This window comes from Helicoverpa zea, unplaced genomic scaffold, assembly GCF_022581195.2.
Source record: "Helicoverpa zea isolate HzStark_Cry1AcR unplaced genomic scaffold, ilHelZeax1.1 pri_000016Farrow_1_scaff_4_deb, whole genome shotgun sequence".
NCBI lineage: Eukaryota > Metazoa > Arthropoda > Insecta > Lepidoptera > Noctuidae > Helicoverpa > Helicoverpa zea.
In genome coordinates, this window is record NW_025899711.1 from 188,212 (window position 1) to 215,799 (window position 27,588).

The 27,588-nt window shown below is 37.9% G+C and overlaps 4 protein-coding genes across 6 annotated transcripts in view; 1 reads left to right on the forward strand and 3 right to left on the reverse strand.

Moving 5' to 3' along the window:
- LOC124645534 overlaps nt 1-3,596 on the reverse strand; it is a 77,837-nt gene extending 74,241 nt beyond the window's left edge. The window contains exon 1 of the mRNA XM_047185344.1: nt 3,359-3,596. The gene's annotated coding sequence lies outside the window, so the exon portion shown is untranslated. The remainder of the gene's footprint in view (nt 1-3,358) is intronic.
- A 1,067-nt stretch (nt 3,597-4,663) lies between these two features.
- LOC124645530 (DNA-directed RNA polymerase I subunit RPA12) lies at nt 4,664-6,819 on the reverse strand. 3 transcript variants are annotated; one of them, XM_047185338.1, is made up of 4 exons: nt 6,800-6,819; nt 5,692-5,821; nt 5,185-5,395; nt 4,664-4,746 (listed from the first exon to the last, which is right to left on the reverse strand). In XM_047185338.1, the coding sequence occupies exons 2-4, from the start codon at nt 5,816-5,818 to the stop codon at nt 4,722-4,724; spliced, it is 363 nt and encodes a 120-aa protein (XP_047041294.1). In that variant the 5' UTR covers nt 5,819-5,821; nt 6,800-6,819; the 3' UTR covers nt 4,664-4,721. The 3 variants fall into 3 exon arrangements, with proteins under 3 accessions (XP_047041294.1, XP_047041293.1, XP_047041295.1); XM_047185337.1 differs by lacking the exon at nt 6,800-6,819 and adding an exon at nt 6,570-6,778; XM_047185339.1 differs by lacking the exon at nt 6,800-6,819 and adding an exon at nt 6,294-6,477.
- Nucleotides 6,820-13,145: 6,326 nt separating this feature from the next.
- Nucleotides 13,146-18,903, forward strand: LOC124645539 (chromobox protein homolog 1-like). The gene is made up of 7 exons (XM_047185350.1): nt 13,146-13,289; nt 14,406-14,634; nt 14,962-15,187; nt 15,503-15,609; nt 16,032-16,173; nt 17,357-17,435; nt 17,880-18,903. The coding sequence occupies exons 2-7, from the start codon at nt 14,414-14,416 to the stop codon at nt 17,951-17,953; spliced, it is 849 nt and encodes a 282-aa protein (XP_047041306.1). The 5' UTR covers nt 13,146-13,289; nt 14,406-14,413; the 3' UTR covers nt 17,954-18,903.
- Nucleotides 18,904-19,971: 1,068 nt separating this feature from the next.
- On the reverse strand, nt 19,972-25,255 carry LOC124645540 (eclosion hormone). Its single transcript, XM_047185351.1, has 3 exons — nt 25,064-25,255; nt 24,134-24,233; nt 19,972-20,666 (listed from the first exon to the last, which is right to left on the reverse strand). The coding sequence occupies exons 2-3, from the start codon at nt 24,222-24,224 to the stop codon at nt 20,491-20,493; spliced, it is 267 nt and encodes an 88-aa protein (XP_047041307.1). The 5' UTR covers nt 24,225-24,233; nt 25,064-25,255; the 3' UTR covers nt 19,972-20,490.
- Nucleotides 25,256-27,588: the final 2,333 nt, after the last annotated feature.

A 27,588-nucleotide genomic window follows, 5' to 3' on the forward strand; every position in this document is an offset into this window, starting at 1 on the left:
GCGTTTTACCTACTGAACATTTTACCGCAGGCAGCAAATTTTTTCCTTCGTTTTGTGTGAATTTTCTTTGATTATTTTTCCGACCCAAATATCGACCAATAGAATTGCACCATTCGACGTCACGTGGTACAACCTACATGGTATTATACTGAAAATTTTTTGAATATTTTCTCTGGTCGTTGCTACGTCAAACTGACAGGTTGTGGCCGACATTTGGGACGGAAAAATAATCTCCCGAATACCACACGAGCTTCATAATTATCTGGCATTTCCCTCAAGGTTCCCTGCAAACAAATAAAGTCGTCAAGTTTTTCAGGAAAAATCACTCGCGCTTCGCGCTCTTTATTTTTTAACCTGAAAAACTTGACCCCTTCATTTGTTTGCAACGAACCTATCGGAAAATACCCGATAATTTTGAAGCTCTTGTGGTATTATAAGTGATTGTTTGTGTCTACTTTTTTTTTAACTGAATTACATCATATAATTATTTATTTTGTTTTAAATGACGATTCCTCTGTAGAATTTTTTTTTGCGCTAGTTGTATTTGCAGAAGAATTGTCATTCCAATGACCATATTATAATAAAATAGGTACTTTTTGTATGTATTTAATATTACATCAAGTGTTAAGTTTACATTATATTCGCTTATTCACAGTGTTTATAAAAAATAATTATTTATTTACAATTAAATACTGTAATTATTTATAGTTATAAAAGTATTTAATGCAAGCAAGTTTTAAATTCACTTTCAGTAAAGGTAAGTAAAGTATTAGTGAAAGCAGTAATTACCAGTAGCAATAAATAACTTAGTATAACAAGGCGTTAATCGTTTTACTTCATAGCTTTTCCAGTTTCAAAAAGTTACTTAAAAGTGGTAGAATATTGTAAAAAGAAATTGTTATTAAAAGTTTATTTTAAAGAGTATAATTACGGAATACCAAAATTTAAATAATCCTAAAAATTAAGTCAATAACTAGGTATATTTATAGAAAGCCATAGATAATATTTTCACTAATGAATTCAATTTCACTAATCCAATATTAGAATTCCAATGCGTAAGATTAGATTTTTTAATTATTTAGAAATTAAGTATATGCCTATTAGAAATTATACCGAATTTTTTTATTACTGAATAATTTTCAAAATTATACAACAAGTATACTTCTATGCATATGAGTTACACACACCTGCCAAAATAACGGATCAAAAGATAAGATAAACATCTAAATGAATATACATAATAATTATTAAAACTCATAATTATTTAATTAGATTTGGGTAACTTATAAGCCGTTAATTCGTACGTGGAAAACGAGCATGTTTGTAAAAACTAGAACAATTTAAACATATGAGTTATAGTATACAGTTAGTTTTGAGCAAGTTACAAACGTTTAGAAATGGTTATGAGTTGTTATATAGTTAGCCGTATTCCACGGCAGACGAAGGTGCCAGATGCATTTGAGAAGATTTTGACAGTCGACCATGTAAGGCTAAAGAAGAATGTAGAATGATTAGGAGATATTACTTATCTTTATATCACATACTGTTAAAAGTACCTTGTGTATTTGATGGTGCAGGTATTCTAACTCACTCTTGGGCCCAGACAACACCAAATAGGATAAGTTTTCCAGAAAGCAAACTAATGTCTCCGCTCAGAGATACTATACTAAGTAAACAAAGACAAGACGATTGAATAGCAAAATTGTACCTGTTACTGTTACTGTTACAGCCTTTTTATCGTCCCACTGCTGGGCACAGGCCTCCTCTCACATGGAGAAGGATTGAGCATTAATCACCAAATTGTACCTATTGGTTTTTAAGAAAAGGTCACAATGCCTAGCTACTTGCTTAATCTCCAAACTATAGGTATTAATCGGACTTCAGAAGGTGGGTTTCATTATTCTTTTTTATGTTTTTCGCAAATAAATGATTGTCTTTCTTCCTTAAAGTGGACACGATGACATACTGGCTATAATACCAAAAATTCTATATACAAATATTTCTAAAAAGCTTACTATACACCTACTGAGTACTAAAACTCACACTTTACGACAATTTCTCATGAAAGACACATAATACCAACTAGTCTAGTCTAATCGAGTAAACCAGATATTCAATACCACAGCCTTCGCTTTTCAAACGCTTGATTAATTCAATTAACAGTTCAATCGATTATTTTCAATCGATTAAGGGAATCGATTTTACTGTTGATTGAGCAGTATTCCGCGTTTTATGTAAAATGTGAGTTTTCGTATTCGATGCGTTATTTTATTTTGAACTTAAGGTTTTGAGGGATATGATATTTTCTGAGGTGTTGCTTTGTGAAAAATTAATAACTGTACCTCTAATTTATGAAGTTATTGAGGTGCTGTTGAATATGTTAGGACAAGATGTAATCTTCAATGGTTAATGGTAGCTTAAAAATGTCGTGAAAACCTAGATTGGGGATGTTATCGGTACCCATGTATTAATCTATATCAATGTATTGATGTAATATAGTAATACTGCTTTAAATACAGGTGAAGCTGATAGTCAACAAATCAGTTGACAAAACACAAATTCTTGTAAGAGTTAAAAATCAAACGGATCTGCCTGAGAAAGTTCGTATGTGTGGCACACTGTTCTCTGTGAAACTCTTGTTTTTGCTCTACATTCGGACAATCATAGTCTGTCATTACAATTTTAATAGCTACTCATTTGAATAAAAGTTCATGCCGTAAACCAAAAAAAAACTACTAAACAATTAAGACAATTTTCTCCCATTCCCAGATCAACAAATTATCTCGATTACCATGATCATAATTACGATCAGTAGTCCGTATAACAAGAGCATTGTGTTTACATTTCCATGTTACGACTTCTGTACAAAACTGTTGCTGACACCAAGCCGCTGCGCTTGCGCACGCGTGGCGCGTTGATGTCTTTTGTATGCGGCCTTAAACATGACTTGTTTTCCCTCCCGGTGTTATCTTCTATCTTTACAAAATGTTTCATTCCGCCCGCCGCGGCATATCTCTTAACAATACACTTTTTTTCGTGTGTAAAAAACCTTGTATCGAGAATGTGGGACGGCTTAATTGGTTGTAATAACAAATGCATGCGCTATCGCAGATTTTGGCGCTATCGGAATGAAAGTCTATCTAAATCGATGAAACATTTAGACTTTTTTCTTCACCGAAGAAAATGCTAACACACTGACACACTTAAAAGCGAAGCGAAAAGCGGATTTTCACCGTTCAAAACACGTTATAGTGCCAATTGGTAACGCATTACTGAATTATCACACTGAAACCAAAACATAACCCAAATACCTCTAAAAACTTCGAAAGTTTTACGAATAAAAAAAAATCTTTCTTACCTTTGAAATGACAGAATTCCAGGAGTTGTAATATAGGGGTTAACACAGCACAGTTTTGTATATAGTATATAGAACAACAAGAATAGGGTTGCGCCACGCACGTGTCGGTATTGTCGATATTTGTCGCGACGTGTGTCCGGGGCGAGGTCCGCGGGAGACTGGCGCGCCGCCGCGTCTGCCGCACCTGCCGCCCGGCCCCCGCAATAGTGACAGGTGCCGACCACATCGATATCGATACGCTATAGCCGTCGAGGATTCCCTAAAACTGATTGAAGTAAGTAAGCTACTGATTGTGTCTGGCTTTATGTGTAAGAAAAATATTTTTGAGGCTGTTAAATGTCATCATCATTATAACACTAGTTCTTAATACTTTTTACGATAGCCTAAATTCTAATCTCACTTCACCTATAATATTTTTCTAAGTATTGGGCACTCTTACTACTGACTTAACCGCATAGATATACCTAGGTATAGCTCTATTTAGTTCATCTCATGAATCAAAAACTTACGAAGCATGTAAGATACTTACGAATAGCAATAACTAGAAACAAGTAGTACATAATTTCTAACACAATGGGAAATACGGAAATAATACCACAAAAGTGGCTTTACCTTAACACACTATCTTCAAAGACATACTTCAGTTTATTTCATAGCATCAACTACCATAAATAAGAGCGTGGGTGTTGAGATAGCTGTCAGTTCAGTTAGGGTCACAACGGGCGGCCAGATTAATGTTCCGTTAGTGTCTTTCTATAAATAAATGTAGATTGAGTCAGACACTAGTATTATTTCTTAGGAAAAAGTTCTTCCGTTTGAATTAAACATAAACAAATAAGTAAGAATTCAAGTAACTATTCGCAAATGAATTGATAAATCCACGGCATAAGAAATAAAAAACAAACTATTGAAAAAAAAACATCGACACGGCCCATCACTACCCATACGTAAGCAACGTACTGATCAAATTAATTACCGTCTCATCTCGACTCCGCAACGCTCTCGATCAAAAACTATCACCTTTCTTTCTCGCACTGCCACAAGAGTATATTTCCTTCTCTTACTTTATAAAAAAAATGCTTAGATTCTTCGCAACAGCGCGTGCTAAATGTGAAACTGTAAGTTTCACCTGTGGCTTGAATGAATCGGCCAATGTGGGTAATGACTAGTATTTAAGAAAATATGTAGGCCGACTAGCTAAGTGGTGGCTTTAACTCAACGTATCCGAGATCTTAGCATTTCAAACAGTAGGGATGGGAGACGAGAGATGTGGTAAGGAAAATAAGGTCGATAAAAAAATTTAAATAGTGGAATAAAAATTTACTTTATGATTACAGATTAAATAACATTGATAGGTAATTCTTCAAGAATTTTCTGTCTCCTTGTATCTGTAAATAATAAAATATGTATATATATATATATATTTTTATTTTATTTATTTAAATAAAAACCATATTTCTGTTAATTACAAAAATATAAGGTCTTTAAATGAGAGTATCACTTTTTTTTTTCGGCAAAGATGCTACACTGATCCTCAATTAAATTTGAGCATAACTTTATTGTAAGTCTGCATTAGGATCTATCTCTACAAAGAAATGTAATGCTTTTCCTTTACTGGGAGCATTTGACTGTAATATCAATGTGCTCATGTGCTCATGGTCATTTTAAAAATAATACCCAATGAACTCCACTCAAAAGCTTGTGCCATCCTTAATAAGAATAACTTCTGAGAGATTCAACTCTATGAGATACCAGGTATAATTTGAATGAGTGTAACTTCATCTTTTTTCATCAAATTGTATAATATATAAAATTAAATAACTCACTTGCAAGATATACACGTATAGAAGACAGTCTGCCCTTCATCAGCGGACCTCAACTGCAGGGTCGCATAAGACATTCTATCATTGCCACACTTGGGACATTTTCTCTCAACCACGGGACCCTCGGGTCCGTCGGTACTCAGTATGTTCTCATGTGTCACCACAGATACCGTGTTGAAATGTATTGTGTAGTCAAATTTTAAGTCGCTGAAATCTGAAATTAATAAAGATGTTGTTTATGATGTGCAGACCTGAAATATAGGTACTAAGCCACATATTTCAGTATGCTAAATATTTGTTTGTTTGAACACAATAATCTCAGGAGTTATAAGTTCCTTCCTATTCCTATCCTATTGATCAATTCGATTTATCAAGGAAGGCTACAGGTTACCTTTTATTGCAGAGTCGCTTATTTAGGTTATAGATTTAGGTGTATTTTTTATTTATTTTTTTAGTAAATAGTGAACAATATGTTTTAACACAAATCTCATTACCAAAATATTTACTTACTGTCAGCATCATAAGAAGTTTTACAGGCATAACACCTCACAGAGCCAAATTCGTTTAGCAGTGGCAAAATGGAACCACACCGGGCACAAAACGCCGTGCTGGTTGAGAACGGTCCTGACTCTGCCATTGTCTGTAAGAATGTATGGAAGTCTATAGGCATTAAGACAGGATAAACATACCACCCAAAGCAAAAATGTGAAAGACTGCCAAGTTCGATAATATGGGAATGCTTCGCCTATAAAAGAAGTGAGATCTGAATAAGTACCAAGTTCCATACACATACCTCAGTTAAAAATAGTTACTTTTTAATGATGTTACTTGGCTGGAAATTGTATTTTAGATAAGTGAGGGGGTCTCAATAGATACTGGAAATTTGATATGCGTAAATAAAATAGATTTTGAGTTACAGGGGGGTCGAATTTGGCCCGAAATGGTTCGTGTAATATAACCCACGGCCGGTGTGTCGCTTTTTTTGCTCGAACTTGGCGGACACACTGCCGTGTGTCTAGATTTGTTATTATCGAACTATACATTTTTAAGCACATTTAATGTTATGTTTCAGTGGGGGTACCTACATTACATTGCCGTTGCATTTTACTTACTAGGTTCTATGACAGAATAAAATATTCTGTACTGAGAATATTAGTAGGTACTGAGCATATACGTTTTAAGAGAAATACAGCTGACTTGCTGAACAGAGCATCAAAGCTTTAAGATTTCATCTGCATATACAAGCAGATTTTATATCGTAATTATTACGAGATTGGATTTCTATCAGCACGACGATGTTCTTTCATAAATTACCTATTTAATCTAAAAAAACATGCAGTTAATATTATGTGCTTGCTACCGGAATAGTAATTATTACAATGACTTACCGTTTACTAGAAAGGATCGTGGTAGTGTTAACACAAACTAAAATAAATGGTTCATAAAATAATAATGATATCTTCAAAACAAATTACGCTTTTTGAGGTTATGTTTATGAATTTTTCCTTCTGTCAATTTCATGCTTGACATGCTTCATGCTTGTACAAAGATGTGAAGATGTAGGTTTTTGCATAAAATAATTTCACGACGGAAACTACTATCTACGTGAATAACCTACCAAAAATCTGAAATAATCCAAAATTGGAGTGAACAGCTAATTATTTAAAAAATGAAGTTATTTTGACTTCATTTATTTCATGCTTCAAATAAAAACAAATATTTAGCGGAGAGACCTGGAACGCCTTTTAAGAAGTGTTGCCAATCTACACTCATCAAGTGCTTAATCATGGGTATCAAGTAACCGATTATGTTAAGGGGTAAAATAACTTAACCAGAAAAATAATTTGCTAAGCAGGCTAGCGACACTTTCCCGGCTCCATTAAAGGAATCATAACAGATACCAGAATATTTGTGTAAAAGGTACCTTATGGACTTTGGCGCTTAAGTCATTTGGAGATACAAATTCTACAATCTTGCTTAGACCAAAAAAACATAATGTCGTAAGTGCCAACACCCATAAGGTACCTTTTACCGCGAACTGACACATTTATTTATTTAACAGTTTATGTACACACAGTTTTATTTTATTTTACATTTTTAGGAAAACTTACAGCTAGGTAATACAATAGTAATTATTATAAGTAGGATAATATAGCCAATTACAGTTGATAAAACAAAAAAAATATTAGATCAAGAATAGAATTTAGAATAAATAAAGAATTTAGCAATTTTCTAGAGAAGTGCTCGATTTTTTACGATTTCCATCTGACAATGGGAGCATGCGAGAAGTTCACTCTTTTAAACAAAAGTTTTCAGAATAAGATTATTTATTTTTAAAACATAGGTATATTACATAAAGATTGATTAATTGGATTCAAAAATCCGAATTCATAATTTTGTAGCGCGGACCTTGTCTATTGCCCCTCCGCGCCCCTCTAGGTTAAGACGCGCGCCGGCTCGCTACCGAAATTAAAAGTGGAACAGCCGCGCAGCTTTTGCGGCGCGCGCGGAGAGCCGACAGAGCACGACTAACCGCGAAGCACGACGCATGCGCTCCGTTGTTGACGGACGCCCGCGTCGCTCGCGTGCCGGTGCTTAAGCTCCCTAGTATTAAATAGTTTATATTGTGTTTTGTGTGTACGGATTATACGTTTATTTTACCACCAATCTTTTTTTCAATAAAACTCGGAAGGAAGCCCAACGTGGGGCCGTTTTCGAGTACAAACTTCACTGAAAAAAACAAAATCAGTGACAGTGACGTTCGTACGAGTTCTGGTTTTTTTATTGTAAATTTTGTTACAAAAATACTAGCCATGGTGCTTACGCGGTCACGCGCGAATAGTGCTTCGCGCCTAACACAGCAGCCAGCAGAACAGTACCCCGCGCCTAGTGAGCAGCTGGACGGTGCGATGAATACGGAGGGAGGTGCGTTTTTCGTCGACGTGCGATTGGCAACGCCACCGCTGGCAGGACGCCCTGCGTCCGCCGGCGCCCCGGCCTCATCACCACCGCCGCTGTACGGGCGTGAGCTGCATGGCTACTGCACTATGCCACAGCACGGGAATGCTCCGCCCGTCGCCTCACCGCAACAACCTATGCCAACACCCGTGGTCATGACGGACCACCAACTGCTATCCTTGCTACAAGCGTTACGGTCGCAGCCTGCACAAGGCGCGCCGCTCCCATCTGTAAGTGCAAACTTGTCAAATTGCTCGGCGAGATACAATGGGTCCGGCGATGTACGTGCCTTTACCGACGCCGTACAGATTTACAAGGACTGTGTTGGTGTTAGTGACGAGATTGCACTAAGAGGCCTGCCAATGCTGCTGACTGATTTTGCAGCTACCTGGTGGCAAGGAGTTCGTCACTCAGTCGCGACTTGGCAGGAAGCCATTCTGTTACTTCAGCAGACTTTTGGTCCACGACTTCCGCCTCACAGAGTCTACAGAGAGATCTTTAGTCGAGAGCAAGCTGAGGAGCGCACGGACGTTTTCGTGTGCAGAGTAAGAGCACTTATTGCCCAGTTACCGCCGCGCACCCTACCTGAAAACCCAGTACAACTGGATATGGTGTACGGGCTCCTTAATAGAAGGATACGCGAGCGAGTAGCGAGGAACTCTTTTTCCACGTTTTCCGAGCTACTACAGCACGCCCGGTCAGTGGAGGATGTGCTCGAGGAAGTGCGCGCTCCTGCACCTGCGAGAAGGGCACAACCTGCGTCAGCCGCCCCGATGCCTCCACTCGTCCACCCGTCGACGTCTTCATATACTCCTGCGATCAGAACTGTGGACCAAGCCCCTCAAGTCAGGGTCAGACCGAGGTGCTCATTTTGTAAAATGTTCGGCCACCTAAAGGAAGAGTGCCGTAAATTACTAAATAAAAGTAATCCCGCGCAGGAGCCAGTTAAGAACGAACCAGCTGCAGTTGCACAACCGGAGCTGCGCCCTTCCCTAACATGTTTCGGATGCGGTGCGCCCGGTGTTACGAGGTCAAACTGCAGCGTGTGCAAGGAAAGACGTTCTGCGCCGTCGACATCTACATTTCAGTCGTTGTCGGCGTGTAATACTGTATTTAAACCGCGTGTGCGTCCCCTATTAAATATAGAAGTGTTTGGTGCTAACGGTACCGCTTTATTAGACACTGGTGCGAAACAATCCGTTGCCAGTGAAAGTTTAGCTAAACATATGCGGGCCAATGGCCAATTGTTTCAAAGTGTAGAAACGGAACTTAAATTCGCGGATGGAACGCTGCGCGTTCAAATCGTAGAAGTAGCCTCAACCATTGTAAAGGTGCAGGGAGTGGCAATTGAAACACTCTTCATGGTGCCTGGCGCAACTGAGTCATTGTTAGGAATGAATTTTATACAGGACGCTGGCATGGTACTCGATTTCGTTAAGAATCGGTTCACTTTACGCGATGTGGGCTCATGCGATTTACAATATGAATGCGAGGATCGTGTAGTAACTAGTTCTGCGATGGGTCTCCGCGAGTCCGAGGGCGTTCTCCTGTCATCAGCGGATAGGTCGAAATTGGCTGCACTGCTAGAAAAGAACAGCGATGTCTTCAGTGCAGGGGGAGGGCCGACGCCCTTTGCCCTACACAGGATCGATACAGGTAACGCCGCGCCTATTTCTACACCGCCTTATCGTATGAATCCGGCCAAGAAGGAAATTATTAAGGCCGAAATTGATAAGATGTTGGAACTCGAAGTCATTGAGGAAGCCGAGTCAGAATGGACTTCCCCGATTGTCCTGGTTCCTAAGAAGAATGGTGAAATAAGATTTTGCGTTGATTACAGGAAATTAAATGCGGTGACACGTACAGATAAATACCCGCTACCCCTGATCGATGACATTCTGTTTTCCACAAAGAGTAATTGTGTGATGTCCACCATAGATTTAAAATCAGGCTACTGGCAGGTTGAAGTGGCCCCGGAAGACAGACATAAGACGGCGTTCGTTTCCCCTTTCGGAACGTTTCAATTTAAACGCATGCCGTTCGGATTAAAGAATGCACCTTCAACATTTCAGCGATTGATGGATCGTTTTCGTACTGGATTGAAGGATGTGACTGTCGTGGCTTATTTAGACGATATTCTGGTTATCTCAGCAGACCTGGATGCGCATCTGCAAGACCTACACCAGGTATTTGATCGTCTACGTCAATTTAATCTCCAGGCAAATAGAGAAAAATGCGTATTTGCTCGAGAGAGAGTAGCCTACCTTGGACACGTCATTACCGCTAAAGGAATCGAACCCGATCCAAAGAAGGTACAAGCCGTGGTGGATATGGCCCCACCGACTAATTTAAAACAACTTAAAACGTTTTTACAAACTTGTTCATGGTTTCGCAAATTTATTAGTCAGTTCTCTGAAATTGCGCAACCCTTGACCGACCTCACCAAGAAGAATAAACCTTGGAAATGGACTGAAGAGGAAGACTATGCCTACAACGAGCTCAAGCGAAGACTTACCACTAGTCCCATCCTGCGACAGCCAGACTTTGACCAGCCTTTTATTCTACGCACAGATGCCAGTGCTTATGCACTAGGTGCAGTGTTAATGCAGGGCCCGGATCCAAAGTCTGAGAAGCCTATTGAGTATGCCGGTAGACTGTTAACGTCAGCAGAGCAAAATTACTCCACAACGGAGCGGGAAGCGTTAGCTGTGGTATGGGCTCTAGAAAAGTTTCGGGATTACCTGGAAGGTGCCGAAGTTCGCGTCGCCACCGACCATCAGCCACTGAAGTGGTTGCTGTCACTGAAGACACCAAATGGCCGCTTAGCTCGATGGCCCCTGAAAATTCAATCTTATAACCTGGACATAGAATATACTCCAGGTAAGGTCAACGTAGTCGCTGACACTCTTAGCCGTCCGGTGTGCCAGGCATCAGAGGTCGATGTCAATACCTGTGATCTGTGTCCCATCTCAGTAGACTTACCTCACAAAAGCTCCGAAGAGTTGCGAGTAGCTCAGCTCGAAGATCCTGAAATCAAGAAAATACTCACGGATTTCGAAGAGAACGATGCATACAACAGATGGACGGATCGTGGGTACTATCTTTCACAAGGTGTTTTGTTCCGCTTCGATCCGGATGGTGAATCCGAAGAGCCCCAGCTGGTGGTGCCCGAGTCGATGCGCGAGGAGATCATGAAAGAACTCCATGACGCTCCCACAGCTGGACATTTGGGCTTGGAACGCACCCTTAAGAAGATTAAGGAACGGTTTTACTTCCCTAATATGCGTCAATACGTAGCAAGGTATCTTAAGGCTTGTGATCTCTGCCAGAAAAAGGCAACCAATTTTAAACCGGCCGGCCTACTGCAAACGCCTGTCCCGCAACAGCGATTTGAAGTTCTCGCTATGGATCTGTTTGGACCTCTTCCTGAGGGTAGTAAGGGCGAGAAATGGATCTTTCTGATCGAGGATACTGCGAGCAGATGGGTGGAGTTGTTCCCGTTAGCCGTAGCCAACGCAGAAAATTGCGCTAAAATACTAATTGAAGAAGTTTTCCTAAGATATGGTTTTCCCCGTCGGGTGATCTCCGACAATGGTACCCAATTTGTCTCGGCCGTAATGCAGAAGGCTATGTACGTCCTCGGAGAGAATCAGAATCTGACGCCAATTTACCATCCCCAGGCCAATCCCGCAGAAAGGAAAAATCGGGAAATGAAAGAGATGCTGGCTATCCTAATAGACCCAGAACATCGAAGTTGGCCTGAGGCATTGCCAGCTGTTCGATTCGCGTTGAATACAGCACCTAATCAGGGTACTGGTCATACAGCTGCCTTTCTGACATTCGCACGCCAGTTTAGGTCCCCGGTGGACGTAGCCCACGTCTTAAGGACGGTCATAGACCAAGAGAATTATGTGCCTCAAATTACGCCGTATCTCAAAGAATTTGCAAGTCGCCTGCAAGAAGTGAAGTGGCGAATCGAGCGACAGCAGGACATCCGTAAGGAAGCTGCGGATAAAAGCCGTAGACCCGGACCCGATTATCGTGAGGGTGACCTCGTCCTCGTGGATAGCCATCGCCTTAGTCAGGCCGAAAAAGGCTGTACTAGTAAGTTCGCACCGCGTCGCGAAGGCCCGTTTCGTATAGTGAAAATAGTATCTCCAACCACGTACGAAATCGTGGACAAGAATAATAAACCTCGCGGCAAGTGCCATGCTAGCCTCCTGTCACCTTACATAGGTGAATCTGATCTAGCTCAAGTTAGGAGTAGGGGTAGACCAAAAAAGTCGGTTCCCAAGCCAGCTCCACAAGTTTCCGCTGACTTGGAGGGGGAGGATGTAGCGCGGACCTTGTCTATTGCCCCTCCGCGCCCCTCTAGGTTAAGACGCGCGCCGGCTCGCTACCGAAATTAAAAGTGGAACAGCCGCGCAGCTTTTGCGGCGCGCGCGGAGAGCCGACAGAGCACGACTAACCGCGAAGCACGACGCATGCGCTCCGTTGTTGACGGACGCCCGCGTCGCTCGCGTGCCGGTGCTTAAGCTCCCTAGTATTAAATAGTTTATATTATTGTGTTTTGTGTGTACGGATTATACGTTTATTTTACCACCAATCTTTTTTTCAATAAAACTCGGAACGAAGCCCAACTATAATTTGTTGTTATATATAGTTCGGCCATTCAGAGAATGCGTTCCTGACACGTCGCGATTGAACTGACGACGTAACTTTGCAATGGCGTTGCAGTTACGATAAAAATATTTTTGCTGGTTGTTTACCGTTTTAACAATTGAGGAGCATTAAAACAACATTATTATATCAATAATCAATGAATGTTATAATTCAGTCAGTTCAATCGCGACGTGTCAGGAACGCATTCTCTGAATGGCCGAACTATAGTTGTTAGTTTCTGACATGTCGGTTAAAAAGATGGGTAGTCTAATTTTAAGCTCTAGCAACATTGAGTTGCGTTCCAGTTCGATAAAAGATAACATTTGGAATTTTGGACATTTTTTTTCTCTGGTCGGCCCATGGTCGGCCATTATCCGTGATCCGTCATTGTCTGTCAGTCAACACAACAAACTTGTGTAAATTCCTACAAAATAAATACTTCGGATTAGTGAATTTGGGAGAAATCTTGAAGTTCTGAATAGTTTGAGGTGAGTACAAGACTTGTCCTGTTTTCCTTCCACACAGACTCATTAAGAACGTCTACTAGACATGGGCAAAATGTGTCATTGAAAAGAAAAGATAGATATGCATCTTTCAATCACTGGGATATGAATCACTCTTTCATATCTTTATATCAGTAGCTCAGTATAACTCAGTAGCTCGTTTAAACTCGCAACTCGTGTGCGGCTCACTCATTCAAATAGATCATTCAGATATAGTGATAGGTTGGTTGTTGTTTGCATCTTTCTGATATATTGAGCGGTTGCGATTGAACAACTTTTTTCTAATTAAAAAAAAAATACTATTCTTATGACTGTAGGTACAACCTACTTCTTTTATGTTAATTAGTTCAATGAATAGTCAATCGCAATCTAGTATTGAGTATAAGCATTAGTTTAGTAAGTATTAGAAAATAAAAATAGAAATAGCCTTCTGATTTCCTTTCATACTTTACACAGGCTTAGGACTGCCTACCTACGAAATGATTTACGTGAAAATTAAATTTTAGTTCAAAATGTGTATTTCGAGTCAAAACATGTTTGTTCGGTAGGCGGTAAGTTTTCAATACATTTGACAAGATTATAATACCGAAATATTCACTAAGGACAAACAATTATAAGCCTTATGCGTGAGCAATAGAGTTAACAACTTATTATTGGGTGTCAACTTATTGTGGTCAAAGTAACGACATTCGTAATCGTATGGGTGCGAGCGAGACGGCTCGCTTGACGTTCAACCAATGGCGCGCGACGAAGCTATCCGACGCCACAGATCAGTTAGTACCCGACGCGATGACCGACGAGTGAGTGAGGTGTAAAGAAAGATATACTGAACTACTGACACATTCGGATATGTAAAGATATGAAGAGTGATTGATTCAAATGGAATGATTCATATCATTTGTATCTATCACTCCTGAGTTACCCATCTCTAACGTCTACAGAAGCCGGTTTCACAACAACAACAAACGCGGCCGACGCTCAGCAAAACATTGCAAAAAATAACCAAAACAATTCCTTCTCATTATTAAAACCTTATTTAGTTTACAATAGACGTACGTAAAACTTACCTCTTTTCTTTATTTGAAAACGTTTTAATTTTAGAATTCACGATGGATGAATCTATGGAATCGTTGGCGCAACCCGATTTGGGTTTTTCGCAATCAATCCCGCCGAGCCAGCCTATGGAAACTGCACCGACCATGTCTTCGATGGCGCCATCATCAGGGCCTATGAGTGGTAGACACGAAGAATTCTCCGTGGAGAAAGTTCTGGATCGCAGGATTAAGAACGGAAAAGTCGAGTTCTTGTTGAAGTGGAAAGGTTATTCACAGTAAGTAGTTTTTTTTTCTAAATTCATCATTGCTACAAATATAAAAGCAATGATATTGTAATTTACAAGATTACAAGTCTGAATTTTTAAATAAAAAGGCCCTGTTTTGCTTGAAGCTATTTATTGATTTGCACAAAATATTCAACTTTATGAAGCATAGATAGCTTTATAACTTATAAATTTAAATAAATGAGGTTAGGTTGGTTTTAATTGGGGAGGCCTATGTTAAGCTGTGGACGGCAATAGCCTGCTATGATGATATTGATGAAATTAACCAATATACCACTGCATGCACCATATACTCATAAAATAAACACCACTCTCCAGCGATGACAACACATGGGAGCCTGAAGATAATCTAGACTGTCCAGAGCTGATCTCCGCTTACGAGGAAGCTCGCATGAAGAGGGAGAAGGAAGCTGCGGCAGTCGCTGCTGCTGCTGCGGCTGCTGCTGCTGCTGCTACGGCTGCAGCTTCAACAGTAGTGGATCCTATTGAAGAGAGCTTGGCTAGTCGTAAGAGGAGTAGACGGGAGAAGAAGAAGAAGAATGAAGTGAGTTAAAAATGGCAGTTTATACTTATTTATAGTTAATTTCTTTGAAAAGTAATAATATAGACACAATTAAGGCCTTTTATCTCAAAGAGAGAATACAGGTTTTTTATTTAGTCAACTGATTTTATGTAGCCTTTTTATCATCCTTCTGCTGGGCACAGGCCTCTTCTCAAACAGAAAAGGATTTAGAGTTAAAGGAGAAAAATATATCAATCAACATCAAAAGATAACAAGAAGACTGACCCTTTTGGTTAATTTAGATTTTATAGAACTTTTTAATATATGTTCCTGTACCTAACATCTTTTTTTATCTAGGCCCTACAAGAGATAGAAAAGCCTCGTGGTTTGGCACGTGGCCTGGCTCCTGAGAAGATTCTAGCTGGACAACTGTTTCATGGATCATTGTTCTTCTTGGTTAAATGGTAAGAAATAACATGCCTATCCAACTTTCCACTAGTGGAATTTTTTTTGAAATTAGGGTGTCTTCTTAATTGTATTAATTTATATAAAATTATAAAATCTTTGCTAATATTATTATCAAAGCAAAAGTAACTGTGTCTGTTCGTCTGTTGATTTTAATGAAATTGGTTTGACTGAAGCCTAAAAGACACAGGGTAGTTCAAGCTACTTTTTACCCCTTTACGGGAATTTATTCGCATAGTTCAAACTACGGGAAACAAGCAGTTTACATAAAATGGCGCTAAATAAATTTATATTTCTGTGTTTCGTAATTATGTCTAGATAATATTCATTAGTTCATTACTTAATAGACTTAGGTAGAAAAAAAATCCTTCAACATTCCTATATCATAAAACAGATATACAATATTTTCCTATTCTTACAGGCATGGCTGTACAGATTTCGACGTGGTGCCTGGTCATGACTTAGGTGAAGCATATCCTGACTTTGTGATCAATTACTACGAGTCCTGCGCTCCTTTCAGTGTCAGACATAAGATCGGAAAGATTATGAGGATTGCTCCAGAAGTAAGTATTGTTAGTTATTGTGTTTAAAATTTTACCTGCTCAGATTTACTATTATTACATATTATAAACTCTTTTGCAAAAAAAGCGGGCACCTACGCGAAATCTTGGATTTAAGGATTTTACGTGAATTTCAAAGGGTTTTAATGACTGTAGAATGTTACTAGCATCTAAAGGGCTAGCCAAGCGTGCGTGAGAGTGTATTCCAATTTTGAATTTTAGAGAAATGCTAAGAAACTGGTTAAACCTTGCTTTGGACTAATTCCTGGTAGAAAGTTCGTCGGCGTTCTGAAAAGTTTTTGACGTGATTTTCAGAAAACTGATAATGCAGTTTTAATTAATGATTAATGGACCTTTCTTTTACATCAAAACATTTTTAAAGAACTGTGCGTTTTTGATAAAATTTTCACCTGCCCTAAATGGTCTGTAGTGATCATAAATGGGAGTTTCGGTATTTTTATGTAAAGTGTTCTATTGTTTAGATATTTTAACCCACGTGGTTTAAAATATCCCTTTCCCATAAATAAACACAATTTAGAGGAGTCCCAGTACTTTGGGCTGCGACAAAACCAATTTAAGGTTAGCAGTGCCGATCACAAAAATACCTAAACTCTTAACATTGCCATTAATCATCACTCCAGACCATTTAGGGCAGGTGAAAATTTTATCAAAAACGCATAGTTCTTTAAAAATGTTTTGATGTAAAAGAAAGGTCCATTAATCATTAATTAAAACTGCATTATCAAAACACCGACGAACTTTCTATCAGGAGTTAGTCCAAAGCGAGGTTTAACCAGTTTCTCAGCATTTCTCCAAAATTCAAATTTAGAATACACTCTCACGCATGCTTGGATAGCCCTTTAGATGCTAGTAACATTCTACAATCATTAATACCAAGATTTCGCGTACGTGCCCGCTTTTTTTGCAAAAGAGTGTATTATATACTTTAGACAACGTAAAAGACAGAAAGAAATAGTAATAGTGCTTCATAGGGGATTATGAATTTATTACCTACCAATAAATAACTTACAATTAAAACTTACAATTATTGTAAATTGCCCACTCCTACATTATAACTTATTTAATCATTCTCGGTTCAGCCTTTGGACAGTAAAAGTTTAAAATACTCATTCTGTCATTTCATTTTCTTGATTGCCTTGATATATATTTCTGTTCTCTTCAACAGTTACCAGCCGAGGCGCCGGCGCCGCCGCCATCTGAACCAATGGATGTATCAACGGAGTTACCAACACTTCCCACTGATGGTAAATATTTGGATTTTATATAAGTTTGTATGTAATAAAGTGACAGTCTGTCATGAAGGGTTCCCTTAATCTTTCGGATGGCACGTTAACTCGTCCTGGCAGTTATAAGAGCATCTCTGCCAGTCGTTACGTATTATCAAAAGCCAGAGTCTAACAGTCTAACATCCAGTCTTATAAAGGGGTGTACCACATTAAAGTTGGCCGATTTTATTTTATTTAATTGGTACAGTAACCGCCTACAGACTGACTAACAGTCAATTGCAGAAAAATCCATTAAAGTTAAGGCTTCTTTAAATCTATTAGACTGACTTTTTCTTTGTCAATACGATAAAAAGTGTTAGCAATAGATTTAATGAAGCTTTAATTTTAATGGACCTTTCTGCAGTCCGAGACTGTGATGACTACAGATGATGTATCTTATACATATTATTTTCATCTTTTCAGCGCCTACAGAAACGCCGCATCTAGCCACAGAAATCCCGCAGGAATCCCAGCCTATAGAAGTACCAGTCAACTGACCATCGTTCTACAACGCGAGCAGTAGCGACTACTGATCGTGACAACTGTGATTATATGAACTTTCTACTAATCTATAATAATATTTTTTGCAACTAGATTTAAATAACAACTTTAATGCAGTACGGAACAACCAGCAAACTTCCGAACCCCGAGAATAGTACGAATATTAGGATCTCACTTTGGCTATGCCCGAAGGTCCTAACAGTCCCAAGTTTAAAATAAAATCTGAGAAAACGTTACTTTAAAACTATAATAATATTCACCATTTTTTATTTTTTATTTTTATATATCGGAGTTAAATGAATATACCCTGGATTACTTTTGTGTAATAAATGGTCTGGATTGTTTATATTTTAGGGCGCTTTGCTCATGAAGCAACTTTAGTTGAGCCAACTATAACATTTTTGATGGTTTCTATGAGGTTTTTGTATGGTATAAGTGCTATTAGAGCGCTTATGTATGTAACAAGATTGTTACAAGTTGCTGTAATTGTTGCTATATGTGAAAAGAGTCTAAAACGCTGCATAGATGAGACTTTGAAAATGGCTATATGTATAAAGCGCTTTGCACATGGAGCAACTATTATATTGTAGCAACTGACGATTTAGCTAGCTTTTTTATATTATCAAATGGGTTTGCGCTCTTATAGCAATATACATAAACTTTATCATGCAGAAACTTTTCAGAAAGTTTATACTTCAACTAAAGTTACTCCGTGTACAAAGCACCTAATATAGCTATATTCTTTCTAAAGATAGATGATTTTTTAAATATAAATTATAAGCAATGTGAACAAAATAATGATGTGTCTAATATAAGTAGATTACGATTTATACTAGTAAGTAAGAATTACGATGGCTTAGCAATAAATTCTTATTGGTTTGTGAAACAAAAATAACAATAATTTTAAGGTTTCTTTTTTAAGGTAATAGATTCATTGGTTCATTCATTAGACTTTTCTTGAAATTGCTTGAATGCAGTTTACTGTTACATAAAAGAATGACGAGCTGTATAGTTATATAAAATCAGTGATGCCCGTACTAAGTTTTGGTAGTTGAATTCTACATTATAATGTTTTTATGGTATACCTAGCTTGACTCAATTCATCATCATCATCTCAGCCATAGGATGTTCACTGCTGAACATAGGCCTCCCCCTTTGATCTCCACAGATACCTGTTGGAAGCGACCTGCATCCAGCGTCTTCCGGCGACCTTTATAAGGTCGTCTGTCCACCTCGTTGGTGGACGTCCTACGCTGCGCTTGCTAGTCCGTAGTCTCCACTCCAGCACTTTTCGGCCCCATCGGCCATCTGCTCTGCGAGCAATATGGCCTGCCCATTGCCACTTCAACTTGCTAATCCGGTGGGCTATATCGGTGACTTTGGTTCGTCTACGGATCTCCTCGTTTCGATTCGATCACTCCCCCACTCACAGCCCTCTCCATAGCTCGTTGAGCGACTTTGAGCTTTGAGATGAGTCCGATAGTGAGAGACCACGTTTCGGTGCCGTAAGTCATCACTGGTAACACACATTGGTTGAAGACTTTCGTCTTGAGGCACTGAGGTGTGTCGGACGAAAAGACATTGCGTAGTTTCCCGAACGCTGCCCAGCCGAGTTGGATTCGGCGGTTGACCTCTTTCTCGAAGTTGGACCTACCTAATGGGACTACTTGTCCTAGGTAGATATATGAGTCAACAACTTCGAGTACCGAGCTTCCAACAGAGACTGGGGTGGGCTGAACATGGACATTTGACATAATTTTCGTCTTGTCCATGTTCATTTTCAGGCCTACCCGTTGTGAAACTCGGTCGAGGCCCTCGAGCATCATACTGAGTTCCTCCATCGACTTTGTCTTTGACTCAATTAAACATAGCATATTTTTGCAGTACAACTTCTATATAATGATCGAAAATGTTCTGATTAAAGTTGAACAGAATGCTAAACTTTATAATAGAAATGTGTATGTATACTTACCAATTTGGTAAAGAACATGAATTTGTAAATAATACAAAGAAATAAATTTTCAAATCATTCATTTATTTTTCAATTATAATCTTATATTAATCCCTGTAATATAAAACGAGTATAAAACTTACAAACAAAATTCGTCTTAAAGCTAATTCATATAGAGTATCAAATGCTTTGGCATGTCGTCGGTTGGAATGTTAAACATCTCAAATGTATGGATTCCTGAGCCGCGAATCGTAATGAAATATGTAGCGGAGATATTAATCTCGAAACATACTTGGAATACGATGCTTATGTTGTACTACTGTTAAAAAAGTAAGTAATTTCTTACAGACTGGGTAAAAGTGAAGACGAAATAAAATTAGTTGAACTAAAATCTTCCTCCTCTTGAAGAAGTTGTTTACATAAAACTCAATATCTAGATAGAACTAAATGACTAGTTTTTTTATATACCCATTTTTATCTGACAAATCTACCAGAAACTTAATCACTTTTTTGCACTGGCAACAAAATTCCAACCTCATTTCACTACAAAACGCCGCTCAAATCCGTAGGTTCGTTAAAAACTTAAAGTTTGTTTAGGAAAGGCGAGATGGACGCGAAGTTTTCGCATTCGGGGATCAGCTTTCCTTTGAAGGTGATGCAGGATTCTGCGCAGAGGGGGCCTTCGAACCATGCGCCGAGCATTTTCTTGCATTGTGCGCAGTTCTCGATGCAAACCTCCATGGGATCGTAGCCAGTTGCTAGGGAGAAAAATATCTCATTAGGTACTACCTAGTTTTAGGAACTCATTTAGATTTGTTGGAGCCACCTTTAATTTGAAAACACGTAAACAAACTGTCATTGAATATTATTTCATGGTAAACTCTAAAATGTTGGGGAGTTAGATAAACATATTTACGACACATAAATGGTCGAAACGGGGCAGATAGCTACATGTGAATCAATGATAGTATTTTCTTTATATTCGGCGAGCAGCCGAAAATCGATCTCAGTGGCGTGCACTTGGAGAGGCCTATGTCCAGCAGTGGACTGCGATAGGCTGATGATGATGGTGATGAATTATTTTATTTGTTGTTTTGCGTCAGTAACGAAAGGTTAGTAAGAAGTTTTAATTTATTAGAAGTTAAGGGCCCCGATCTATTCTTCCTTTGGGCCCCGAGATTACCTAATCCGGTACTGTATAATATATAGAAAGACATATTAAAGTGCTAAAAAGCTCGTTGCTATTACCATATTACCTTGGGATTAAATCCATCACGTATAATGTGACAGTGCAGCTCCGGCTTACTATCTCGTATGAGTGATTATGATGTATCGTGATTGTTAGCGTTTGTAGTTAACAACACTTTGGAAGTATAGTACTTAATTACTTGGCAACCCTAATGTTTATTCTGTGTAATTGGACAGATTGTAGGTATAGTTTTAATTCTTTTTTTTTCAGACAAAATCTATTCCACTGAAGAGTTTGTTTGCTTGACCTCTGGTCCGATTTGAAAAAATATTGTGTAGAACAATAGTGTTAGATATATCGATGAAGGCTATAGGCACTTTTTATCAGGGTTCGTGGAGAAGTTCCCACAGGACGCGGGTGAAACCGCTGTCAGAAGATAGTAAATTAATATACAAAATAAAGATTTTTACTGTAATTCTTTAAGTTGTTTTATTTAAGTAGAAATTTTACGTATGTATTTTCTTGCTTAGTCTACATTGTGGGAGCTCTGAAGACGAACCCCTTGTTCTACGTATTAAGATATTAATGTTAACTTGCAACATGGGAGGTGCTTAACGCATTTAAACTTACTAAGTACTCGACTGCAGATGCGAGGAAATGAAACGGTGAAGTGTCCCCGCGGAACGATATAAACTTTTCTGTAACGTTTGAATTGAATGTGTCTCTAGAATGTAATAGGGTTGTGTGTGCCATTCTTAATTTAGTACTTAGAAGAGTTGAGCTTACTAAGTTCTTGGATTAGTTTAATGAGCTTAATACGTAGATAGCATTATATTTGAATACACCTACTACTACCCCTATTTACTGTTAGTTTAAAACCACTTCATATATTCTTACAAACGGGTTGTTGCCCTTGCGTACGTTCCACCATAATTTCTTTAAGTAACTGTTTTCCACAGAATTTCCGTAGGTAGTTCCTACTCCATCTGAAGCTTCTTTATAGAAATAACTGCGTACTTAAGGATATTTAAAAATCTGTAGCTTAACCACAAACTGATAAGAGTGCTAAACTTTGCTCACGTGACAAGTGACTGTCGCAATTTTCCGAACACCTGACTCTAACAGAATAATGTCCATATAACACGGACCACGGTCCAAATGCACGACAGTCGTTACGGGGTCAAGTGTAAGCGGCTAAGGTGAAATTGCGTAACTTTCGGCGAAAGTGAGGTGTCCAAATGGCGGATTGGGGTCATTGTCTGTGCGATCGGACGCTGAATACATCAGACATCTCTCGTGTTGAGATGAGAATATAAACTAGATGGTGGAATGGCTAGAGACCTCGTTTTTGGGTGATAAGGTTAGGTTTTCTTGGAAAGCTTATATTTTTTGCTAAGCAAAGAAACTAAGTTGAAGTGTAGCAATAGGAGCTATGAGTAGGTTTACTTACAAGAATATTTTTTGGACATAAAATGTTTGCAAATGCTTAATGTGGGCGAGATAACCGCTGAAAGCAGACATACCTAATTAGGAAATATAATTTAATTCTGTGCTGAGCATGCATTAATATTTTTTCCTAACGTCTCCTGTATTGTAGTGACCGAGCATTAACCCGAAATAACATGGATAAGACAGAATAACTTTGACACGTGAGCTTATCATATTTGTTGAGTCACTATTATATTTAATTAATTTAATTAGACTCAGTTTAAATTCTAGAACTTTATCTTAGATTCAATTAAGATGCAAGCACAAAGACATTGTTTAAACATATTGTTTGATAGTCACGTTTGGTCTTTATAGTCCACTTTGTCCTTATGAATTTAAAATTTAGCACGTGTGACGAGATACAGACATTTTAAAAGATACCTCCTCGTGGAAAACTAAGTTTTTTCGAGTACAAACAACCCTTCTAAGTATTTACTTGGTCACACACCCTTTCATAAACGAAAACTGAGAGAGAAAGTTAATCAACTGTGCAAATGAAATAATTTTCCAATTAACCGTTGTAAGCCAAATATTAGATTTTCTTGGACATATCCCTTGAGAAAACTGGGTTCTAAAGACTTTTCAGGTCAATGACGAATGAACGAATGTCAACCTCATAAGTCTTGACTGATGCTGAAACTAAATTCTTTCTACGTATTTTTCGTAAGGGACCAATATTCTGTTAATGACAGGTGCGTAATGGAAAAGCAGGAACTTTAAGAAACTATTAGGGAATATCCAAGTATATTATACCTATCGATTGTCACAGCAATTGATATTGACATCGACCAACGGTACGGCCGAAGAGAGCTTTATTTTGTTTGTTGTTTTTTGTATTGAATTTAAAAACTAATTTTTGAAGTAGGTACTTTTTTTTGTTGATTTGTGCAAGCTTAGTCCGCTTAGTAGGATGTGTGTATGCATTATGTTTGTATGTGTGTATGCATGCATTGTTTGATTAGCTGCATCTTTTCAACAATACCAACTGAGAAAAAAAATCAAAGGTTTTTCAACTGAACATACAAAAAGCCCGAATGTAAACCGCTAAGTTAAACAGCCACGAAAAAGGAAAATAAGAAAATCTATTTGCTTGTTTAGGGGTTAGCACAAAAAGACACGTGCGAACATTTTCGCGAGTCAAAAATGCGAGTCTTGCGAAATGTTACGAGTACCGTATTTAGAATGGCGATAATATACTCCGCATACAAAGTATGAGGAAAATATAAAATAATATTCTAGACGAAACAAAGTGGGAAGATTGACGTTTTTCGTCGAACATAAAAGGGTTACTTGTGACTTGTTTTGTATGTAGTTCTGGTTTACGATTATTTCTGCTGCCTTTTGGAGAGTAAACAACCCAGAGATACGGTCACACAATTTTCTTTAATTTTACTTACGATAATTGGCTAACTATCGTAGGTAAAACAATATCTATAGCTTAATCAAGTACGAGTTTAGGCATGACCTATCTTCTTCCATCTAGGAGTACATATTTAAGACATAAGTGTAATCTGGCGAATAATATCACATGTAAATTGTTTTATTTACCGATAGCAGGGTTGCAGACGACATGGCCGAAGTTGGCGAGGAATGCAATGGTGACGAAGACGATGAAAACAGCGGTGATCTTGCCGGCCATTTTAAATATCTGCAAAAAGAAGAATATTTTTAATAATGATATAGTGGAAGATATCGATAAGATTTATTATTATTTATTAACAATGATCAGATGTCAGATACCTTTTAAGTTCATGAAATAAATTGTGTTATTAAAGAATGCAATTCTCGGAATTATTATTTGCATTGGGTGCTGGGTTAATCCTTGTATTTTTTGGAGAGATAAAAAGCGTTATACGTAAATAGCGTTATTTGTTTTTGGCACACATTCATACATATGTTCTAATTTTCAAAACATAAAGATGGTACGTATTTATCAATACGATAGAAGTTATTACAGTTTAATGCCTGTCCCTTTTACTTGCATATAGATAGTTATTTATATTGTCACACTATAATCGTATAAGTACCAAAGAGCTTATTTCCCAGAACTTATTATGAAACTGTAATGGCTGCTCCAAGTTTATAATTAATAATTAACCTGGGATACACTGACAACCCTTTGCTGAAATACTGTTTACTGATATTAACAAAGTAATGGCAGCGTGAAATTGTCAGTTTTACAAATTTATCTGTTTCTTTAGCCTGAAGTTTTATTTCAAATTATTCAAGTATTTTCTACTTTTTGGCAATGCATTGATACTTTATCGATACATAATCGAATTGAACATGTAAATAGTCATTGCTAAAATATTTATGGCTATTGCAAGTTAATAACTTCAGCATTCAGTTCACTTTAGACATAAGATAAGAACTAGTATCGGTCTATTCCTAAGAAGGTACATACCTAAGCTGTGTGTATTTACTTCATTATTAATTTCAATTCAATTGCACCTTTCTTAACAGAAGAGCAAAACTTACCTCATTCACAAATCACTGAAACTTCAAGGTTCGACATTTGGACAAAATATTTGGGGCACAACACTACCAAATCTCATTTCGTCTGCGCAAACGCAGCTATACACACAAAACAATTGCCAACGATCACGATTCGAGAACAATATTTGAATTCGAATAATTTTTAATAACGGAAAATTCTGGCCAACGACCGCGTGTAAATGGAACTTGTTTAAATATGTAACCACTTAACTATGGCTGCAAGTGAGGTGGGGAGACTCGTGCGCATAAGGGATATCCCAGGAAACGGATCTCTGCCGTAGGTACCTTTGCGAAAGACGAAAGTTCTAAGTAGGAAGTCGATGAGTTGACGTTGATGTTAATGTGGATTAAGTTATTTTGGTAACTGAAATATTTTTAAAGTATTGCATAATATTTTTAGATTGAGTTACTTTAGCATCTACACACTTTTTTTGAATTATTTAAATTGCATATTTTTGTCAGAAATTACTGCAATGTACCTAGGTATTTAGGATTTTGTGTATCATCTAAATATTGTTGAACATACATCTATACCTATGTAACAAACAAAGTAACATTTGGAAATAAATGTGACAGCTAACAAGTTGTTAGCCTTGTGATCGGCAACAAAAAACTATCTATATTTTACAAAATCAAAAAGGTCTAGAAATATCTTAAGATAAAAATGACTAAATTAGAAGGAGACCAAGTAATATTTAACTCCCATTAATCATCGATAAAATTATTCCCAATCTGTGACGTAGACATAGTCTAGCGTACCTAATAAAGGTTTATGCATTTAAACAAAGAGCAAAATGATCATAATTGTCTCATAATATTATCATAAATATTTAGCCGGTCCAAACAGGTTGCATAATAAATCTATTTGCCAATTTCTTCCGCATGAATACAAAACATTATAAAAATGCTGTTAAAAAAAACAGACAAGGTCATTGGAAATCCGCACATGGGATTTATGTAATATCTAAGTGGCCCAAGGTGCGATATTCGTTTGATAGCGAAACTATTGCTTGATTTCTTTCAAGGAAAGTATGAATCATCATTGCGTAAAGTGAATGGTTACGTTTTCCTATTTGTTTAGTGCGAATCCGTTTTCGATGACACTTGTTTTTTTCTCGCGTAACAGGCCTGTGTTGAATGTTAATCAACGTATTTTATAACAATACAAAATTAAATCATATTAAAAATAGAACATATTATCTATAATCATATTTAATTTTTCTTTTCTCCATCCGGGTCCATTTTTACTACATTTTCGGAGCATATCCACGCTATGCTGTCTTACGAGCGAAGCTGCTTGCCTTCAGCGGTAGCCCGGGGCGCCAGAATGTTTGTACGTGGATGATACTTTTGGGGCCATTCAATAATCCTACACTGACTTATTCATGGAATTAATTCGGTTTGTGAAATAATTTGCGGCCGGGAGACTGATTGTTTGTGGTCTTGCGCGCGAGTTTGGTAAGCTACGGTCAGCTTGGATGCACAGTGCATGTTTATGATGTAATTTTGATGTATGATTTTTTTTTTATTTATAAGAGATTCAGAATGATGGTGGATTTTAACCTTTAAATAACTACTGAGCTATTACAGGTTTCTTTAAAAGGCTTTTATTAATCTTACCTACAATATCTTACACAAGAAGCGACGTGCGTGACGAAAACATGTCAACGTTGTGCACGTAGGTACGTTGCAGAATGAACCACCATTTAGGACAAAAGCATTTTACTTCCGCGCCGACGAACAAAAGTCAAATGTAAATAACCTCTAGACACGGTTCGTGTACTAAGTAGCTGATAGGCACCGATATTATCGTTAACAACTTTACATAGCTCCTTAAACGTAGCGAGATATAAACTCGTGCCCAATTACCAAGCAATGGAAATTGTCTAGATGAAAATTAACTTCGAATGTACGCTTTTAGGAAGCGGATCTCGTTATCACATTATCGGTTTAAATCTCAATTATTGTTAATACAACTTCCTAAACTTAAAATTATGAATTCTCAATCCTGCCGGATACGAGATGTCGTGATTGATGCTCTAATGTTCGAAGCTCCGAAAAAAACTTACGTTTCCGCGTATGAAATCATGCTGACAAGATATTCGAGTTTTGTATGGAAATAGATGACGTCTAAAACGGGATTAGGGTATGATAATTTTGAGTCTGACTTGTGGTTGGTTCTGCCCATCATGTCTCGTGTTTAATGTTTAGCATAAGAACGTGAGCAAAATATCCGGAGTGCGGATTTGTTGATGATGCTGATAATGATGACGTTTTTTAAAGGTCCAAATGGTTTCTATTATGTCAGTCTCAGAGTCTCTACTGTCTTATTAATATCGAGCAGCTTCTTAGAGCCCAATCTATAAGATGCACTTTGTTTTTCTACCCTTAGTGCAATACTTGAGATCGATGCAAAAATAACAACGGACGATACCGTTTTAGATAAATACAGTAAAAAGAATATAAGTGACCTTCAAAAGAAAACAAAATACAGAAAAATAAAAGAC

Excerpts from the sequence above, each read along its gene's own strand:
- LOC124645539 (XM_047185350.1), top strand. The coding sequence starts at position 14,414 with ATGGATGAATCTATGGAATCGTTGGCGCAACCCGATTTGGGTTTTTCG. Across the intron at positions 14,635-14,961 it reads AAGTGGAAAGGTTATTCACA|CGATGACAACACATGGGAGC; the intron begins GTAAGTAGTTTT and ends ACCACTCTCCAG. Across the intron at positions 16,174-17,356 it reads TTATGAGGATTGCTCCAGAA|TTACCAGCCGAGGCGCCGGC; the intron begins GTAAGTATTGTT and ends TCTCTTCAACAG.
- LOC124645540 (XM_047185351.1), bottom strand. The coding sequence starts at position 24,224 with ATGGCCGGCAAGATCACCGCTGTTTTCATCGTCTTCGTCACCATTGCA. Across the intron at positions 20,667-24,133 it reads CGTCTGCAACCCTGCTATCG|CAACTGGCTACGATCCCATG; the intron begins GTAAATAAAACA and ends TTTTCTCCCTAG.
- LOC124645530 (XM_047185338.1), bottom strand. The coding sequence starts at position 5,818 with ATGGCAGAGTCAGGACCGTTCTCAACCAGCACGGCGTTTTGTGCCCGG. Across the intron at positions 5,396-5,691 it reads AACTTCTTATGATGCTGACA|ATTTCAGCGACTTAAAATTT; the intron begins GTAAGTAAATAT and ends TATTAATTTCAG. Across the intron at positions 4,747-5,184 it reads TATACGTGTATATCTTGCAA|ATACAAGGAGACAGAAAATT; the intron begins GTGAGTTATTTA and ends TATTATTTACAG.